General features: G+C 39.9%; 1 protein-coding gene across 1 annotated transcript in view; it reads right to left on the bottom strand.

Annotated features, from left to right (window-relative positions):
* Nucleotides 1–7,748: 7,748 nt before the first annotated feature.
* NGF (nerve growth factor) overlaps nucleotides 7,749–20,555 on the bottom strand; it is a 37,995-nt gene continuing 25,188 nt past the window's right edge. Inside the window, exons 2-5 of the mRNA XM_009272701.1 lie at nucleotides 16,660–16,667; nucleotides 15,198–15,201; nucleotides 12,242–12,382; nucleotides 7,749–8,626 (exon numbers count right to left, since the gene is read on the bottom strand). Coding sequence (XP_009270976.1) covers nucleotides 7,895–8,626; nucleotides 12,242–12,325 — 816 coding nt within the window. The 5' untranslated portion in view covers nucleotides 12,326–12,382; nucleotides 15,198–15,201; nucleotides 16,660–16,667 and the 3' untranslated portion in view covers nucleotides 7,749–7,894. The remainder of the gene's footprint in view (nucleotides 8,627–12,241; nucleotides 12,383–15,197; nucleotides 15,202–16,659; nucleotides 16,668–20,555) is intronic.

The raw sequence follows: 20,555 nt of genomic DNA, 5'->3' as shown, positions 1-20,555 counted from the left end.
AGAGCATCTGCGCTGTGTTCATCAAAGGCTAAAGGTATTACCTAGGTTGAATGTTATTGCATAGCTTTACAACTGTATGATTCATTTCTCAAATGATCATGCTTTGGATCACAAACTTAAGGGCAAGATATTGCTAAATGCCTGAAGAGGGGCCACTATGTATGCTGGATTATGTAAATAGAAGTGATACAAAAGAGACAATCCATGAGTCAGTGCATTCAGTACAGGCTTGCCTTTTCCAGGCAGAAGGAGCCATCACACAGTAACTGAATTTGAGTATTAAGTGAAGCACCAGTTTGCAGAGTAAGTATGGTGGATTTTGTGCTTTAATGCTGGCTGGCAATATCCTATTTAAAAGCCATGTGTGCCAGAAGCAATGCTTTAAAAGAAAAAGCCATATGCATTTAAATCAGTAATCTATTTAACTGGTTTAGACGTGGGCATTTTTGAGGGTTTTTTGTTTTCTTTTGGTGTAAAGCAAGAAAAAATTTGTCCTCCAGAACAGTTTGGCAGAAGCACAACAGAAGAACCTCCTACCCCATCCCGGTGACTTTAATTATAGTAAGATTGTAGTGTTCCCATCGCTTGGACAACAGGTAGCAAAATGATGGCTTTCCTGAACAAAGATGCACAGGAAAACTTTGCAGCTTCATCGTTCCTCTTAATTTCTTGGAGAGTTTAGGGAAACCCTCCAAAAGCTGTGAATTTCTGATTCCATCGGGAAGCATTTGGTGCTGTCTGAAGTCTGGAAGGACTCTAAGGAAAAGTCAAAGAACACTGAGGAAGCACTTACTAGATTGATAAAGTAAAAATAATCATTGCAGGAACAGTTGTCACTGGGAGGATAAGGGCAAGATATTTTATGTGAAAATTTGAGGCCAATGCCTGGGATCTGCTGTGGAATTGTGGTCAGAGAACTTGGTCCTGGAGAAATTAAGAATTCTCAAGCAAGGCTCCATACCTGCATAGCCCCTTCTTTCTGCTGTTGCCATGCTTGGGATGTTGTCTTCTGTTCTGTGTTGCATGTTAACCTTACCTTTTCTTATTTGAATCAAGGAAATAACAAAAGCTGTCATCTGATTGGGCTGAGGAAAGCACATCTCTGAATGTTAGCACCAAGGTTGTGCAGCTAATGTCACCATTTCTTTAAACCATTATGGAGCTCTTTTGCTCTTTAACACCAACCAAACCAAAGGAACATCCATTTTTCTAATGAGATGTTGGTCCTGTCATGATTCCCTTATGCTGTCTGAAACCAATGGATACTGTCTCCTGGCCAGATTGGAAGTTGGATAATTCTGTCTTCTATTTTCTTAGTTCCAACCCTGCCCCCTGTGCCCAGGTGTTCTGCTGGATTGTTTTCTTTAAATATTAAACTGCTGAAGAGTGGTTATTCCATATTTTCTTCCACCCTGGGCTGCGACATTCCGTGTTCCTTAGTTTTTGCTAGTTTCTTTTCACTTCATAAAGCAGCTTGGTTGAAGGGTGCTGCTGAAGTGTCAATGTACAATCTTCGGTGGTTATACAGACCAAGTGCTGGAATTCAAGATTGCATATCAGGTCCAATGACTGTTATATAATGCTAGAGATACCGTATCAGAATAGCTTATTTGTAGGCATATAGAAGCTGACTTTTCTAGAGCAAAGAATTCCTCTAGAAGATACCCAGAGAAAAGTGAAAATACAATACACAGTGATTCCAAGCCCTACAAGTAAGTTCTCTGACAGTGCTTGTAATTGCTCTAATGAAAGATGTTGCTTACTAAAGAAAAGGTGGCAAGGGTGTGGCTTCTACGGTGTTTCTCTTTAATCACATGTTTAAATAAGGGATTAGATAATGAAGCAGCAGTGTCATGTAAGGGATGAAAGGAAGCATATAGAGAAAGCATGACTGTTATGTAACCTGTCTCTTTCTCTGTCAATGTCAAAATTTCCTGTCTGTATTGCAGCTGAGGTGAAAATAATCAAGGCAAGCCCAATGAAGTATAACCTGATTGCAGGTCTAGGCATTAGAATGGGCTTTCTGGCATTTCAGGCTTTTGGCATCAACTCAGCAGTAGGAATGATTGTGTAACCAGTAGGATTTCAGACATGTGTCGTGGTCCCCTGGGCTGCATCCCCCCAACAAAAACCACCACCAAACCAAAACTGTAATAACAGCAGTGACAAGAGGATGAGTCCCATGTTAGGTGATGGAAACTGATTATGGTCCACACCTTCTTCATCTTTCTAGAGAACGATCTGTTTTCCTCCAGGCAAAATTTAACCTTCACTCCTTAGTCAGACCAAATGAGCAGTAGTGAAATCGTTGGTGTCATGCATGTGGCTAAAGGTGAAACCAATTCTCGTCTGATTTGCTTTTTAAATATAAGGATCTTGTTTTTCTTCCCTCAGAATCTAAAGAGATGAGTTTCAGATTCTTGTAATAGTGACTATGCAATTCTTCCAATAAATCTGTTTCATAGCAGTCCCTCTAGTTGATCTTACTTGATATGAAGTAGCTTTCCTTTTTCTGAGCCATAATTGTTTTGAATCCTTATATTTATAAAAGTAGGGCTTTAAGAAGAAATGAAGGCACTTCATCTTTAGGGAAGCAGTTGGTTGTCAAGCTCATATAAATAATTAAAACTTGGTAGACTTCTTAAACAGTCAGAAGAGAATCCAGCAGTGTGTAGCACTTGTTTCAAAAGTGGCGGAGAAGCTGTGGGTACCAGAGGCGCTCTTGAGAAATGAAGTGTGCTGCAAGCTAGCAGTTATGTTGAACAAAGTTGATTTGTAGAGATCCTTCCTCACAGGTTTTTCAGTTATTGTCACTTTATACAAATAAGTGAGCGGAGCTATCAAGTCCATTCCATTGCAGAACTCTCCATGCTGAACTGCGGTCTTGAATCAGCATATATGTTCAAACTGCAGCTATTACAAGTGAAAGTAACTTACCAAATATGGATGCTCTTGTCATTCCTTAGATACAGTGGAAACAACAGCAAAATAAGCTGTTTGGGGTGCCTTTAACAGCGTTTCAGCAGTGTAAGTTGTGCTATGATGTCATCTGGCTTTTCAGTCCCTCATCCATTCTCTTGCAGTTGTGGTATAGGTTTGATCACATGAGCTCTCATTCAGAATCCAGGAAGATCCTGCTGAGCAGTAATCCTGTAATTGTTTTCCTCTTTCCTTAAAATCACATAAGAAAACAAATTTCCACCTTTGCTCTACTGTATAACCTCTTAGTATGATTTGCTGTAATTGCCATCAGCCTGATTTCTCCAGCAAATGAGTTTGTAACATACTGCCATCTCATCAGTAACTCTAAGCCACTGAGAGAGGGCACTGTGGAAAGCACAGTTTCTCAATCAGTAAACATAATGCTGACATTACACAGGGATTTTTTTCAAAAGGAAAAAAAAAAAAGAAAGGCATTTAAGCAAGGCACTCAAGCCTCTTTGTACTTGACTTTTACCAGTACAGGATTCTGTACATTGATCATAATGTGAGTTGCAGACAACAAAATGGCAGACTGCCACATGCTTGATTGGAGAGAGAGAGGGAAAAAAAAAAAAGAAAGATAAAAGCTAACCATGATAAAGGACAGTTCCTGAAAATATTTACAAGCTGCAGACTTAACACAACAACTGTGTTGACAGTTGATAATGGCTGTCAGAGCTTCCCAAACAGCAGCACTGAATCAATTCACATTAAGTATTTGGAAAATTTCTTACTTCAACACTGAAAATAGATATTTCAAATTAGAATACATAAATTTGCATTGCTGTTTGTCTTTAATCTGCATAATCTATCTCTAAAAGTTCTATCACTCCTATATGTTGGTCTGATATTCTTCATGGGTGTACTTTCCAGAAGAGCAAACTGAAGACAGGTGGTTTTGTTCCCTTTTCTGTACTCTGGCCAGAAAGCATCGTGTACAACAATTTACTGTAACCTAATGATGTAAAAGATGAAGTCACTGCAACTGAGATGATATCTCAGGCATCTCTAGCTGGATTTTATCTCTGGGGAAAAAACAAAAATTAACAACAGCTTGGCACTGAGTTAGTTTTCTAATTAAATCTTGATGTAGCCCTTTGCTTTTAAGATACCAGTTGTTGCCCAAGGAAGCAGAGAGCAGTCAGGATAATCCATGACAAATGCACACACTGATTCACCTCCTGGAGGCATTGTGTTCTGAGACTGAGTTGCTAGTATGATGTGGAAAATGCTGGCTTATAAGATAGCCTTGCAATGTATTTGTGTAGAGGAATTTTCCATGACAGTTCACCTGTTTCTGATGTAGAATGCTAAGAGATACTTTTTATTGAGATAATCAGAAGGTCTTTACAATGACCTTCTGTCATTGGCTTCACTATGGTTTGGAAGGCTAAGCCTCCAGAGGATCAACAATCGTATCAAAAATGCTCTCCCAGGTTTTGTTCTGTTTCTGATTTTATTAACCCAGTCTGCTGTGCTGTAGACCAGTAGCATTTGTCAGTTTCTACACAGCAATTATTGCATGAATTTTGTATTCCTTCATCCATGTATTGAAATTCCAAAAGTATGGGGCTGTGTTTAACAGGGTCCATATACATAACTGAAAATGTTCAAAAGTTCTTTCTCAGCGTTTCTGTAGATGGGTGACAACTGTGAGCATGACTTCAACAAAAAGAGTTACAATTTAACTCTTGTCTGGAAGCACACAAATTGTGGCAAATGTCACTGAAAGTTGTGTAGTCCTTGCATCTCACTCAAGGCAGAAGCATTTCTGGCAGATACTTGTCTCGTCTGTTCTCTGGCATGTCCAGAGATGACAATTCCTTATACCTCCAGGCAGTCAGTCCTGTACTTCATTTCTGGCTGTTCAGGGTATCTTTATTATATGATACTAACCTCTTCAGATTGCGTGAAACTCTGTGCTTGGGCTTTATCAAGAATATTTTTCTGTTGCTGGAGATAACAGGGAAGTATGATGCCAGTTACTGCAAGAATGGATAGGACTACTGTTGTTTTAAATCCTAGTCTTTGAATGTGGCACAAACGTCTGTAAGTGGAACGAAGTTTGAGTACTGCAGTGGGAATCTCACAGATTGGGTTTGTGTAGCTATGGTCAGAGATGGAGCCTTATCTTGCCATCTAAGTGCACAGTTAATACAAAACTTGAAATATGGCAATAGATCTCTTTCTAAGAATGCACTTTTCCAGGTTTTTCTTATTTTATAATCATAAAAACCCACATTCTCATTAGATTAATTTCTTGAAACACTTCACCACTTCTCAGTAGATCATTGGTCACATCAACATGTCACACAGGCATAACAATAATATAGGTGCAGGGAGGGAAATGATGTACACCCTTAAAATTTAAGTTACAGGCTTGGGTTTGTAGCTCTAAGTCTGGAATTCCAGATTCTGCAATTAACAGTGGGATCAAGATCAAGTGTGAATGCATGAAACTGTCCTTTTCACTCTTCCACCCTCCCTTTTGAGACCTTTTTTTATGAACAGGCAAGAAACGTCAGTAGTACAATAGATCACTGTCATGAAGGATGAACCAGTAGTCTAGTTTCAGTCTTGGGAGCACAAAATAAAAATCAGCTGAAGGGAAGAATGTGGAATAGATTGCATAAATATTTGCAAGACTAAATAAACCCTCCCCCCATAATGAATAGCTAAACGTTTATTAACAGAAATTTTAATTACCGTCCAGATTTATAGCAGTAGTTCATAGAGCTTTTAATGACAGCTCTTTGTCCCTCAGATTGGGTGTTATAGGTAGTAGTACCTTGTTCTTGGCAAGAATGTGCTTTAAGGTGTAGTCAGAGGAACTCCTAAGTGGGCTGGATGTGGAAGGAATGTCGACTCCCAAGATTGCTTTAAGAAGAAAGTCGTCAGTTTCAGGGCTCTTTGAAGAAATGCCAAGTCTTACGCATGTGTGGAATTACCAAATGCATTCAGGAGACACTTCCAATTTTAGTTTTGTTATGTCAGTGGTAAAATAATGGCAGTCTCCATAAACCTGGAAGTCCTGGATGAGTAGCAGCTTCATTTTTCCCTAGACGCATTGTGTCATGTATGGTAAAGAGCACTTCTAAAGCAGATTTGTTACTTTTGTCCATTGCTTTAAGGCCACCAAAGAGCACAGGCAGGACTCTGCTTCAATTCCGTGTTTTTCTTTGCTTCAGAATATTGTGTTTCACTGATCTCCCTCCATCTCTCCTGTAATGACTGACAGGTGGCTGCCGCTGCTGTTGCGTTCTGCTACTGCGTCAGAGCATCTGATGCCAACATGATTGTGCTATAAGTATTCCGTAGTCTTCATTGCCTCCCCCTGCTCCAGAACAAGTCGTCATTATTTGGAGGACACAGGACAGTCAGGAGCCTGCCCTCTCCTTGACCTTTCAGATAACTGACTATTCATGCAAATATTGCAAATATGTTGTTCTGGAGAGAGCAAAACATTCTCGCTGGAATATTGCTGTCCCACGCCATAACCACCTACTAGAGGGGGCTGAAAAGTGGCATACCAGTAATTATCAGGAATGGTCTCTGTCTCAGTGCCTTCCACTTCACAGAGACTGGCACTATCATACCAGAAAGCATATATTGCCTAGGTTTGGTTATTTCCACTGGCACTATTTTACCACAACGCATTTTCTCTAGAGATCTGCTGCCCTTCTTTGCTGTTTACATGGAGGAAGCAAATGTCAGGTCTGCTTTTTTCATTAAAGAAATAACTGTGCATGAGGGAAGGCAAGGGTGAAAGTGTGCCCTCTAGGATTGGGAAGAAACCAAGCTGAAAAACCTTAATGGTGTTTGTTTTGAAACAGTTTCTGCAATGGGTAACAGCTGTTCTTCCAAAGGAAACAATGAGAGAAACTGCAGCTTTATTTGCTGTGCAATGACTGAAACACCCGTCACAGGCCTCAGGCTCCGTTGTGTACTTCTAGAGACCAATGTTCCCCAAAGCACAGAAATTATGAGCATAGGGTTATTTTGGGGCTCCTTGCTAAAACACAGCCTCAGTGATTTTTTGAATTTTTTTAAAATTTTCTTCTATCATGCATGGAAAGGCTTGCTCCTATGTCAAGTCCCCATTGCCAAAATACTAGCTTGAGAGAATTTTCAAATTTTAATTATAAGCTACATGAACTTTTTTATTTATATATGTATATTGACATTTGCAACCCCATCACTCTAATATAGCTCATAAGTAATGAGCTGTAAAATACCATTTTAATGCAAAAATACATACATCTAGATTCTACTCTTGTGCAGACAAATGTTCCAAAATAATTCAGAATGGATTATTTTTGCAGTGAAAATAATTTAGCAATTTAAAAAAAATGCACTAAAGGTCTTACTTAGAAATTTATCTAGCAACATGAAGAACTAGTATTTCTACCAGGAGTTCACTGAGATGATTAATTGTGTAAGATTAATATCTTTATGGATAATTAGTAAAACTGGAAGCAGGTTTTGAAAGGTCTTTTTCAGTCTCTTGGTAGTTGGACAAAACATTTCAATTTAAAATAAACCTACAAGATTTTCACAGTAAACTGGCAAGTTTTGTGAGGAAAATTCTTTTATTGTGGAAGGGAGGAATATGTGTGAAAACTGTGTGAAGAACGTTTTCTTTTTGTAGAATGGCGAGCAAAGATTGTTCAATGGCCCTGTGAACATTACAGAGTTGTAGGGCTGAATGAGACTAAGGTGAACATCTTTTGAAGGGTTCTGCCAGTAAATAAATTGCAAAACACAAAAGGTTTCCAAAAGAGTTTAATAAATAATGAGGTCCTTTCTGTACTGTATAAACTATAAATATACCATGCAGTCCTTTATAACTTAAAATAATTTACAGACTGAGGTAGGGGGGTAGGAGGGTGTTGTCACGGGCTTTACATCCATCTCAGGGTCTCCCTGACTTCCTGCTGAGCACACACACACAGGCTGTGTCAATTCGAATAAATCGCCAGGCTGCTTGCTTGCCCTCCATTGTCAGCGCTTTGACAAAGGTGTGTGTTGTGGTGCAGTAAGAGTTCCAGTGCTTTGCATCGATCCCTCGGCACCCACTGGAGACTGGCTTAGGGTCCCTGCACTTGGTCTCAAAAAAGTACTGCTTAAAAATGTTGTTGTTAATGTTGACCTCTCCCAACACTGTCACCTCTTTGCCTTTAATGTCAGTGGCTGTGGTTTTGTCCCCAACCCACATGCTGACGCTGTCACACACTGAGAACTCTCCCCGGTGTAATACGGGATGCGCGGTCCTCTTGGTCCTGGCAGTCCTGTTGAGAGAACCTGCACTGCTGAGAAATCCCATATTCTGTCCTTGCCCTGACACTGGGGGGGGCTGTGTGCTGAACAGCACCCGGGGAGACCGGAAATGTCTCTTCTTAAAAAATTTGGGGTCCACGGTGATATTTATAGCTTCTCTTCTACCTATCGTCCAAGTAGAGTGGCCGTGGGATGTCTGTGGAGCTGCCTTGGGAATGTGGTGTCTGTTACTCCGGTGGGTATTGAGCAGGGACTGTTCTGCAGGATACTCCAGTGGAGCATTGTCCTCTGACTTTGGAGCTGCCTGTGTGCCGATCAAAAAAGCTATAATCAGAGTGTAGTACAGCATGGACATTACGCTATGCACCTAGAACAAAAGAAAAATGTAATGTTACTGTAAGCCATGCTGGCACAAACGGATGCCGTTGCTGACAATAAATTTATAAGATACCCAGGATCATACAGATTTCATCAGGTATTCATGTGGGTGCCAGATGTTGTTCTTCCGAAGAGCTCATTCAGACAGCATAAATGTTCTTAATAAAGCGAGAACATTAGAAAATAATAGCTAGATTATTATTAATTCCTCTGGTATTTGTTATTAAAACATTGTTTATGGAGCACTTGTTTGGTGTTATTAATGTGGAGACCATATGGCGACAGCATGTTCCCAGGAGTAAAATCTCTAGTGATTTTTGCAGCAACCTTTTTGGCCAGGGCTGGTCTCTTGGCTGCAAATACCCTGCAGAGTAGTGAGAGTAGAAGCAGCCCCTTGGCTGAAATAGCTGTCCATTCAGTTAATTTGTCTGCAGAGGTGTCCTTGGGGCTAGGGTGGGGACCACCAAGCTGGTACTTGTGGAACGGGGGGAGCCCCAGTGAATCGTGCCATTATCACACACTCAACAGCCATGCTTACCTGCCATGTGGACAGGCCCCACCGCTCTGGCTGGCTCAGCAGCCTCCAGCAGCCTCCATCTATCCCATCTGCCCCTTTCAGGATGCACCACATTGCTGATTTTAGGCAGATAAAGCCCAGGCTCCTTCCCAGAAGAGCTCAGACATCACATGTCACAAGGACAGATGGGATTTTTTTCCATGTTCAAGCTGCGTATTAGGACAAATATGGGTATTATATAGGAGCACCGTGGGTGACAGGCTACTTCTGGGTTGGCATATTGGGTATAGCATAGCTAAAACCATTGTGGCCATAGTACTGGGAATTATGTACAGGGAAACACCTTCCTTTTTTCAGAGTGCCATGAGCAAGAAACTCCACAAATGTCACTGCATAGCAGATCCAGTGCCAGTGCTAGTCTTCCTTCGCTCTGGAGAATATGCACATCTGTTTGGCTGTGGAAAAGCGTAAGATAAATCTCTCAAACTTCGCTAAGAACAGTTTTATGCTAGAAGACTAGCAGCAGTAATACCTTGTTAGGTAACTGCCATGTGTTGACTAATTCAGCCACATCTTGGGTTAACAAATCAGTAGCGGGCATCCTGGGAATAAGAGACATTCAAAAATTATCTGAAATTGCAGTTAAGGGCAGACATTGTATTTCCTTTGTGAAGACTTAATAAGCAGAGACAGGGTATAAACAGAAAAAAACCTATCAAGCGAGGCTCCTCCCCTGTCTCTTTGCCTTGTTTTGCCTGACATGTCTCAGCTGGCCCTGAATTACACTGTGTCCGGCCAGCAGGCAGGCAGCCGCACATAGACTGGACAAACAGGGTTTTGTAAAAGGAATCAGGCTCTGCAGTTCCACTGTGATTTCCCAGCATGTCTTGAATGTTTTTTCTGGGTGTGGGTCAATTACTGTTGAAGTTCCCCCTCTCTGTTTCTGTTCAGCTTTCTCAGACTAGAATCCCAAGCAGCACTAAAGCACTCAACCAGGGCTTTAGCTTTGCTAGAGCACAATCTTGTAGAAAGTGCGGAACCCTAAGATGTCCCATAGGATCTTGTGTGGATAGTCTTATCTCGGACAAGAGCTGAAATGAAATAAACAGCAGTGTCTGTGCAGGGCTGGGTAAGCATTTAAGAAATCAGCAGGAGATGCCAAGTGAAGGTAGTGACTGAAGAGGGTGAAGATGCTACAGTCCCTGCATCAAGGGGAGAAAAGAAGAGAAAGGCCAAAAGCCACATTAGCAGTTGTGTCTGCAGCAGTTGGGCTGGAAGAATTGGGGACAAAATGATGATGAGGAGAGTCAAATCTCTCTCACAGAGAAAATCGTTACTGTTCCAAAGCTACTTTAATTTGCTTAAAACAAGGCTGAGGGTTGCTGCTTTCCCACATGCTGCTCGTGCTTGAGCAGTCATCATCGTCTGTATAAGGAAATAGATCTGGGTGTAGCTCAATAGCTTGGCTATGCACGATTCAGAGAGTAACCCCTTGTTCTACAACCAAATTAAAATCAGATGGTTCATTACATCTCTAAAGAGTTAGCTTTCCCGACAGAAATGTTAATGGAAAAGGTTTGCAGAACAAAATCCAGGCACAATTTAGATCCCAAAACCAGCCTCAACCTATTGTGTTTATACATAAACCCTTTTTTTATTATTTCCTTCTATAGGAAAGAGACATTGCAATGTCAGCAAAGAGCTGTTTCTGGTTTTGTGCTATACAAGATTCACTGCTCTAAAATGCAGCTACATTTATCTCCCTTCTCTGAGTTTCTTGTGTTGCATATGCTAAGATTATTGCGTTAAGGCCATTAACACAAAATCAGAAAGATCTCACCTGAAGAGCTGTTTCTGGTTTTGTGCTATACAAGATTCACTGCTCTAAAATGCAGCTACATTTATCTCCCTTCTGAGAGTTTCTTGTGTTGCATATGCTAAGATTATTGCGTTAAGGCCATTAACACAAAATCAGAGATCTCACCTGCTTGCCTTTTTTTTTTTTTTTTTTTTTTTTTTTTAAATTTCTTTTTTTTTTTTTTTTTTTGGTAAAAATTTTTCTGAAGCTAAGTGTAGAATTTTTTTTTTTTTTTTCCTGATGGGATGGTTTTTCTCACCTGCTTGCCTTTTTTTTTTTTTTTTTTTTTTTTTCTTAAACTTGCCTTGTATTTCTTCTCCTTGTGGTAAAGCATTCTGTGGGGAGTGTGGCCCAAACACAGACAAAATGTATTTGGGATACCTGGTAGTTTTCCTGAAGATTCAAAATTGAATCTTTTAATCAATTATTAAATTAGTGGAGAATAGAAACTGACAGATTAAAGAAGTGGACTAGACTTAATGACAACACAAGCAAAAAAAGTTAACATTTAAAGAATATAGGTATGCCTTAGGCTGTTAGGATTGTGGGCTTTTTTGCTGACGTGTACAGATATTTTACAAGCTATTTTTGGGGTTATTTCTAAACTTTGTCGCATACTTAGTTACTAGACCCTTTCATGGTGCTTTCTAGAAGTGTTCACAGTGCATGCCAAGCGCAGCCACCTGAACTTCCAAGGAGATGCACAGCTGCCAATTCTAGTGCTGGTAGTACATGGGTATCTGTTTGTAACATGGCCACAAAGGTTATCACAAGCATTTCAATGCCAAAAGTACAAAAACTGTACTAAACCAGAGAATGTTTAATGAGAACTGTGACTTCCAAGTGGACCATCTCTCATTATAAGAAAACATTCCCCACAAAAGATAAAATTTCTGGAGACAAAATAAAAGAAGACAGAATAAGTGGAAACTCCCATTTTAGCCAGACAGTAGCTACCTAGCAAGTATCAGTGAAGCAACTTGTTTAATAGGTCAAAGAAATAAGCTTTTCAAAAAATAAGAATATTAAATGCAAACTGCCCTTGCCTTCATTCTTTAGAAGACAAAGCAATGATTTTTTTTAAGTTCAAGATGACAACTCTCTTCCCCACTTGTATGTTGGTCAAGTGTCAGTTAAACACTTCTTCTGGTATAGCTGTTCAGGCTACTGTGATACTGGTAATAGACGATTTCAGTCTGCTCTGAGAAGAGTGTGTGTGTTGTGCTTACCTCTGAGTATACTGCACAAAAAAACTGCTCCCCCAGCAAGGTCTTTATTTCATCCAGACGCTGAGCTGGGGTTGGCTGCAGCATGCCATCGGGCCAGTTTGACTGCGTAGCTGAGTCTGGGAGTTGCTTATTCTGCGTTCACTAGAAGTAGAAGTATTTGTTTCAATAATTAGCCAGCAAATAAGTGTTTTCAGTACCATTCCCCACTTGATAGCAGGAGCATAGGGACAAATCCACTTGCTTGGCTCTCTGAACTGTGCCTTTTTCACCGTTACAGTGTAGAGGTTGTCTAAAGCGCAGTTCTCAACTTTAAAGAGCAGCACATTTGTAAGACAAAGCTACCCTTACTCAGCACCTTTACCAGACCGTGGTTAATGATCCACTGCTCCTGATCCTTCTCGGGCATCTTCCAGGCTCACCAAAAACAGGAGTGATACAACATAGTGAAGCAATACCTGCTGATGTCACTATCTGAGCTCAGTTTGCACAGTAGCAATAGACAAATGAGGGCTCAGACCCCCCATCATCTTTGGGAAGCAAGTCTGGTTACAAGTAGAGGCACTGCAAGTGCCACCAAATGCAGCCAATGTAAAACTCAGTGGCTGCTCTGCTTAGTTGTCCAGATTGGTCTAAACAGCGCTATCACCAGCCCCATGTCCTTTTTCTGTCACAGTACTTCAAAATGGTGCACTCCTATTATCAATACTCAAAACACTCAAAACGAGAGACGTTTGTAGTACCTGCAGGACATGAACCTACCTATGCCCTATCCACAGATCTGCTATGCACGCATCTTAAGTTAAGCAGTTTGTGCCCCATGCTTTCTCTTATGATGTCCCAAACACTGGAAGTCCTTCGGAGGCCCTGAAGGAGGATTGCCAACGTGCATACTACCGTACATTCTGAACAGTCAGTGGAAAGTAACTTTTGGTTCTCCTTTGAGTTTTTGTCAACACATACAGTAACATTGTCAGTGATTTTAATATTCCACATGAAATACCAGCTACTACAGGATAGTTCTAGCCTTCCCCATGCCCCCATTACTGTTTGAACTAAGTGTGAAGAAATGCAGTTGCAAAGTTGGCTGGGCTGTTTTGTAGTAGCATCACATTTAGTGAAAGTGAGTGGAGAAAAAAAAAAGTGTGCAGCTCAGCAGACTGGAGTGATGAAACATCTCACAGGTTGTCCAGCGATATTGACTGAACTCTGCTGATTGTTTGGAACATGAGTTCCACTTGAGCAATTTCGTAAGAGACTGCTGAGGGTCTGTTTCAGCGAAGAGATGATGCCTGAGATCTTTCATTCACACATGGAAAAAGAAAAAAATAAATTCTAAGGCTCTTATACTGCCAGAGCAAAAAGACACTATGTGCTAAAAGCTAGCAAATTGTCAGCCTCAGTGCTGGATGTCTGCAATTTTAGGAAAAAAAAACAGAAAATCAGTATGCTGTATGAAATGAAACTCGGAGACAAGCTTGGGATGACATTTTAGGGGGTGAACCAAGTGTGTTCTTACCTGATGGAATCTCTTAATCAAGACCTTTGGCAAACTAGCACTGGTGAGGTGAAAAGGCAGTGAGTTACCCTCTTTCTGTTCTAGGCAGGCTTCCTTTTTTCACTAGTATTCAGGCAGGAATCGGGTGAGAGCCAGAGACATACTTGAGTCTTCCTGGCTTAGGAGAGAATCTGAAGATTCACAGGACAAAGGCCTTAAACTTTGGTGGTTTTTTTGGTATGTGATTCAAAGTGGGTCCAAATGAGCTATTGAGGCAACATAAACTATAGACCTGCTCCCAGATTTGGGAGAAAATGGCCAGAAGATAAGGGTAGCTGCTGAAGCCTAGTGAAGAAGAGGAAAGCAGTGGGCTGAAAGCAACAGCTACAAGAGCAGGGAAATCTCTTGGTCAATTCAGTAGATAATCAGAAGGAGAATCACAGATTGCCATTTGTTGGCAGAGAATTATCTGATCGTGGCTGATATTTGAGAAGAACTGAAGATACAAAACTTGCAGACACATGAAGGCACATACTTAAATGCTTGTCCTCTGGCTACTGTAAAGGCAGAAATAACTCCAGTCTTAATTACTACACTGTGAATGGTCATATAGATCCCAAATCAAAGGAAAACAATTATTTTCTTCAACTAAATCCAGCATGCTGACACCTTCTCAGCAGAGTACATTTCCAATTGTAAAGTCATAAGTGTCATTGAAAGTGATAGAAATAGTATTTTATTAGTCAAATATTTAGATAGCTTATCTGTTCCATTTAATAAGGTAAATAAGGGTTGTATAAGGTACTCCTGTAATGCAAAAGATCCTGCTGGATTCAGTGTGGAGATTCAAGTGCATTTGCTAAGGAGAACGTGCTGCTAACGCCAAAGCATGAACTAGATTAATTTTACACCTGCACAACTTCATTTTACACCTGCACATTTTACACCTGCACCTACACAGGAGAGCTGGCTGCCAGTAACTGTAGCCACTGGGTTTTGCTCTTACCAACATCCAAATACAAGCTACATAATTTTTAAAAATCTAACTGAAAACTTCCAAGCCTGTTTTCAAGCAGTGCAGGGCAAAGGAGTCAATCAGTTACGTGCTCGTTGCATCGCGTTGTGCAACACTTCGGCAATGATTTGGCCACTCCTTGGATTTACTGCTGTCCGTAGGTCATGTCTCATGTTCTACTATACCTGTGTGGTTGAAGTATTTAGGAGTTAAGCTAGTTACAGTGATATGAATGTGTCAGAAAGGTCAAACAAAGTTCTAAAATCCAAAGCTTCATGTTACCAGACTGAGTACGCTATATTTTTCCAAGAATGTACTAGTAAAGTAATAACCCTTTCAGTGGACTCTTGACAGTTTAGTAACAGTAATGGTAGAGCTATAATACGCTGGCCACTGCCAAAAATAATCCAACAACTTTTCCGACTGTTCTGCCACCCTAAGAAAACACTGCTTCAGTTCCAACTGGCTGGTTTTTAACCACAAAAGAGTTTATTTTCAGCAGGGCTTTTTTTTAAGTTCTTTTACTGTCTTCTTCCCGGATTCCCGGTTGTGGTGGAATCCAGTAAATGATGCAGTGTTATTCAAATGATGCTGAAGACAGCATGTATATACTGTTCCTCTCTACCTACCATTCCCAGAGATTAATAAAATATCCTACTGAAGTAAGTATTTCTTCAGAATTTACATGCATTCAGGATTACAGACCTGGGGGGTAAAAAACCCCACTTCATTCTTATTTCTTAGTTTCAGCACATATAGTAGGAGTAGTGCCACATTATAAATTTATGGAATGCTATTTGCACAGGAATGCTTCATAGGGGTTTACAATAAAACAAATACAGTATTTACCAGCTGATCTAAAGGCTGTCTGAAAAAGGTAATAATTGAAATATAGACGATCAGTCTCCCTATTTCTTTGCTTATTTGGCAATCACACAATAAAGATGCCACTAGTAAAAGCTGAACAGTCTAAAAGCAGTATTACAAGGGGCTTAATGTAAGAGTGGAGAAATGAATCACATCAAAAAGCAAGTGGTTCTGTGTCTTGAAGAATTCTTTGCTTGCAGGCACCTGTAAGCAGAACAAGTGCCATACAAAACAAGTATATATAGGGAATTCCCACTTTTTTAAACAGCTATCCCACAGGATCTGAGGAAGAACAGATGAAAGGGTATGTTGCCTGGAAACTTATTTAGAACTCAAAATTTAGTAAATTTACTAAATTAATTGCTTCCAATAAGAATAGCAGTACTTAAAATTGTTGCCAAATCTCTGTATAGATCTCTGTTCCATGTAAAACCCCCAAACTTTTAACTCTTGATTCCAGTGCAGATCAATTTTAATTCAGACTGCAGTACTTGCACAGTTAGCAACTGGGTTATAAAGCATGTAAAGATATATATGAGAGTTTTGGAATTCCAAGAGTAATTTATAGATTTGACACTTCTCTGTGAAAACTGCTGTTGAATTCTGGCAGTTCTGTTTTTGCTAGAATACCGAAATATAGCTCTTTTAAACTTGGAAGCACTGATAAATTATCATTACAATGGGGAGAAAAAATGGTGTACTATGTTGAAGTAGTTCCATTTCATGACTACCACTTGTATAACTGGAAATACAGTATGGAAGATTGGACTCCAGGACATCACCCACTCTTTCTCACCAGGATACTGAACAGTGCAGCTTCTTACTTCAAGAATGTTAATGTTTTATTTTAAACTTTCTGAAGGAGAGAAAATGGAAGCTTGATTTAGCACAACTTCAGCAGACCAGTAGTGGTGATGTTTAACCAACACAAACTCCCCCTCAGGTATTCAGCTCTGTCAGAACAAATCAGAAACACTTCTTTTGCACATCTGTCACAATCCTAATGTTTTAAATAGCTTTTCTGGGGGTTATGTTTTAAACAGAAGAGACTGGACTTAACCAACCCAGGAGCATCCCTTCCAGTTATGTGTTCTTCTAAAATCACCTGTTTTCACAGAATAATATTATATATACTTAATGGTAACTGGCAAAACATCAACACCACGTTTTGCTACATTTCAGGGGTATTTTTACATTTGCGTTTAAAGTGGATTGATTTTGCTCTTTCATTGACTCAGTAGGAAAGGCTGGGGGAGACAGATGAAAACCTGCTACTTGAAATTTACTTGAAAAACATATAATTACATTTCAGAAGGTCTTCTAATGTTTCTTATTTCTGGTTACATTTGACCATGATATGAACAATGGACAGCTTTGCAGTAGGGAAATTTGCTCTGGGGCTTATAAGAACTTCTCAGTATCCATCAGTCCCAGGGCATTCAGATCATGAATGAAACAATAATGCTATTCTTTTATACAGTGTGGTACCTCTAGAACAATCATTGTGAGGTGAAGCAAAATGTTTTTGTCATGACCAAGAACAATAGAAGTTTTAGCCACAAGAGTATATAAAGCTTCACTGCTAGGCCAGCTGACGGTCAGCTAGCACTCTAATAGTGATAACCTCTAAGGTTTAGTTTACAAATATTGCACTAATACAATGAAGGACTCCTACTATCAAATCAGTCTTCTCCTTTAGGGCAAATCCCTATCTTACAGTGTCTCTTACAGTTCTACAAAGATGATTTATCCCTTCCTAGTGTTGGTATATTGGCTGAGTCCCCCAAATGCTCTAAGTTAAAAAAAGGGATTTAGTCATTAATAGACAGACTGTGCTATGGCAGAATTTAATACACATTCTCTTGAGACAAATGGGAGTGATCGTTTTCAATCACACCTCACTTAAACAGATAAAACTTTTACTTTTTTTTTTAAACTGCACATGCTTTAGATCCAGCCACCAAACTTTACAGGTTAAAAAAATGTGGTTTTGTACAGGATGATGACTTACTTTCCACTCAGAAACACAGAAGAGTTTTCTACAGTGAACTCTTAAGGGCTGAGGATGTGCATTCAGTGCTGAAAACTTTTCAGTTTTCAGCCCAATTCATTTTCCAGTTAGCTTTTGCTGACAGTGTGGTATGAGTGTTTATTGCCACGTGCTTTTGCTAAATGTGAGTGGGGATGGGGTGGGCAGGAAAATGTTCCTCATTATTAGTTTGTTAGAGATTAATATACACTCTGTATATTAAAAGTGTGTAATTCCATCATGTCTGGTTGGAATGTATTCTTGCTTTCCTTGAAGAGTGCCATATTTTTTTTTCCTTTGAGGTTTTTGTCTTAGCATTACACAGTTCTGTAAATATGGTGATTGTATTGCTTTGTGAAATCTCACGATGTGAGACTTGAAAGACCAGGAAAATAAATAAAAACCTGGTGGACCAATCAGTAATTAAAGCCATACTGCTGTGTTACAGTTCTACCAGCATGAAGTGGAAACTAAGACCAAGCCTTGATTTTATACCAGGACACCGCTGACACCTCACGTAATTACTGTCATAGTACTGAACAGCTGGGAGCATCCTCAGCTTGCATGAAGTGTGCTGCTGCTTGAATTGAAGGAACGAAATTTTCCAAAATGCTTTGGCAAGCTTTTTTATTGTTTGTCATCCATAATGCACCAGTAAAGCTTTAATTATGTCTCCTAGATACTTACTATTTGCTGAACACAGAGTACTGATTAGGCTGTTAGATCACAGAAACCAATGATAATATATAAGACCTGTCTGTCTTGAGGTTCTTGGGTATCCTGCTGCTTCCAGTAATGCCTGACTAGGTAAAGTGAAGCACTAGAATTGAATTGGGCTATTAATGTGGTATTACTATCTGTAAATGTTAGTAAAAATGAAGCATGTTTATCTGTAATACAGACTATTTTTAGTGCCTTATTTTAATAGAGAAGACAGTGCAGCCTTCTAATTGCACATTGACCAGATTGCATTAAAGTAGCTCCTACACTAGTAAGAGAAAAGATAAATTAATGCTCAGTTTTGCTCAATCAAATACAGCGAGTAAATTATTTTCTAAATAAAAACAAACATAGGCAATAAACATAGACATAGAATGTTGTAATCTAAAGCATGATACAATTTGGAATGTTGTTTTCTGTCATTCTTGAAGTTGTTGGCGTATTTTAGGGATGTGCAAAAAATAAACAGAAAGGATATTTGAATCTTTTTGTGATTACAGAAACACTGATATATCTTGAATTTATGAAATGACGTGTATTTCAGAAGTGAGCTCCCTAGTGCAAATAACCTAGTTACTCTCAAGTCTCATGCAGTTCATGCAGAAGGTGTGGAAGAACAAGGGATTAGGTTTGTGAGAACACACATCTGATTTACCAATTTTGTAATTCAGATTACAGGAAATAGAAGAAAACCAATATCATAATAGCAGGAAATAATAGTTTTCAGAGTATTGAATGAGCCAATAGAGTCCCCAAAGTATCTGATTAGACTTCTCCATTTCAGAGATGAGAAGTGGTTGCTTTATTCAATAATGACAAAAGAAGTTGTTCGTACTATACAGGGTTTGACCCAGCAGTGAAGTTTGTGCAGTTCTTTCCAATGACACAATATGGAGCATGTGTGCTGTGCTAGGGCTACAGGTAGCGGATGGTTTGCAGCCAGTAAACTGCCACTTGTTTTCTGGTGTTATTTGCAATGATGGATGTTATGCTTGGCTGTCTATGCAGCAAATGGGATCATGGAGGTCACCAAAATAAGCAACTAGTAGTGTATTAGTTTTATCTCGCTGCTTCTGGTAGTAAGAGAGAAATGAGGAAGGCAGTTGCTGCTGAAGTTGCTGTTAAAAAGAGGGTGTCTACTGGCACATCTTCCTCACTGAAACATTTGAACAGATATATGAATTAAAATTTAGCAGTAGCAATTCAGGGAAAAAATATCTGAGACCTGAGAAGCCTTGAATCCATAAGCCATTATGACTAAGAGCAGTGTCAGAGGCACTGCATTTCGGCTTTCCCTTGATCTTAGCTGATGAGCAAGAAAATGGGAATTTCTAATGGACTCAAGATTTCGTTCCTCTATTATATCTACAGTGACTCATCCTGTAAATAAGAGCTTTACGTATGCTGAAGAGCCAGTTGGAAGCTACCTGTGTCTCATACACTTCCTTTGGTTCCAAATGCCTCCAGTGCTGAAATGTTCCTTTGAGTATTTTTAGGGAGAGCAGTAGACTGAAAAAAATGCTGCCCTGCAGCAATGAGCATGCATCGTGTCACCATGATCATCGTCATTACAGGATGTGCAACAAATACCTACCTCTAGATTTCCGACGCAAGTTTAGTCTAGGCAAGGGTAATAACGAGAATGCTTGATAGCCCATGATGCATCTGTCCATTTTGGGTACTTAAGGGAAAATAGCACTATGAGTCTTGGACCTGCAGGGTGGGGATTCACCAAATCAGAAACCAATAAGGCTTTGGAAGACACTTCTTAGGGTTTATTTTATGCTTATTGGGGCATAAGTAATGGGAATGGCTTATTTGCAGGAGCCTAATTTTATCACTTCTATCCTCCTGAACCAGTACATAAATATTTCAATTGCTAGTGCCTCTGCAGAGAAGCCCCCAAAAAGGAAAAGAAGTCTATTGCCCATCACCTTTGTTGACACCATTCCCTCAGAGCACAGGGTGCTGAGTGAAGCTACCTGATGGGAGAGATCCAGCCTGCAGCAACAGGTAGTGGTTTCTTGCAGTAGGTGGCAGAGACTCATGACACAGGACAGACAGAGCTCAGCTTTAAAAGGCTCACTTTCTAACTACTGAGTTGTAAAACATAGAATCATAGAATAGTTTGGGTTGGAAGAGACCTCTAAAGGTCATCTAGTCCAACCCCCCTGCCATGGCAGGGACA

The sequence above is a fragment of the Aptenodytes forsteri genome, unplaced genomic scaffold (genome assembly GCF_000699145.1).
Source record: "Aptenodytes forsteri isolate BGI_AS27 unplaced genomic scaffold, ASM69914v1 Scaffold142, whole genome shotgun sequence".
Classification (NCBI taxonomy): domain Eukaryota; kingdom Metazoa; phylum Chordata; class Aves; order Sphenisciformes; family Spheniscidae; genus Aptenodytes; species Aptenodytes forsteri.
The sequence above is the reverse complement of the archived record's forward strand: the minus strand, read 5'-3'. Positions and strand labels throughout refer to the sequence as shown.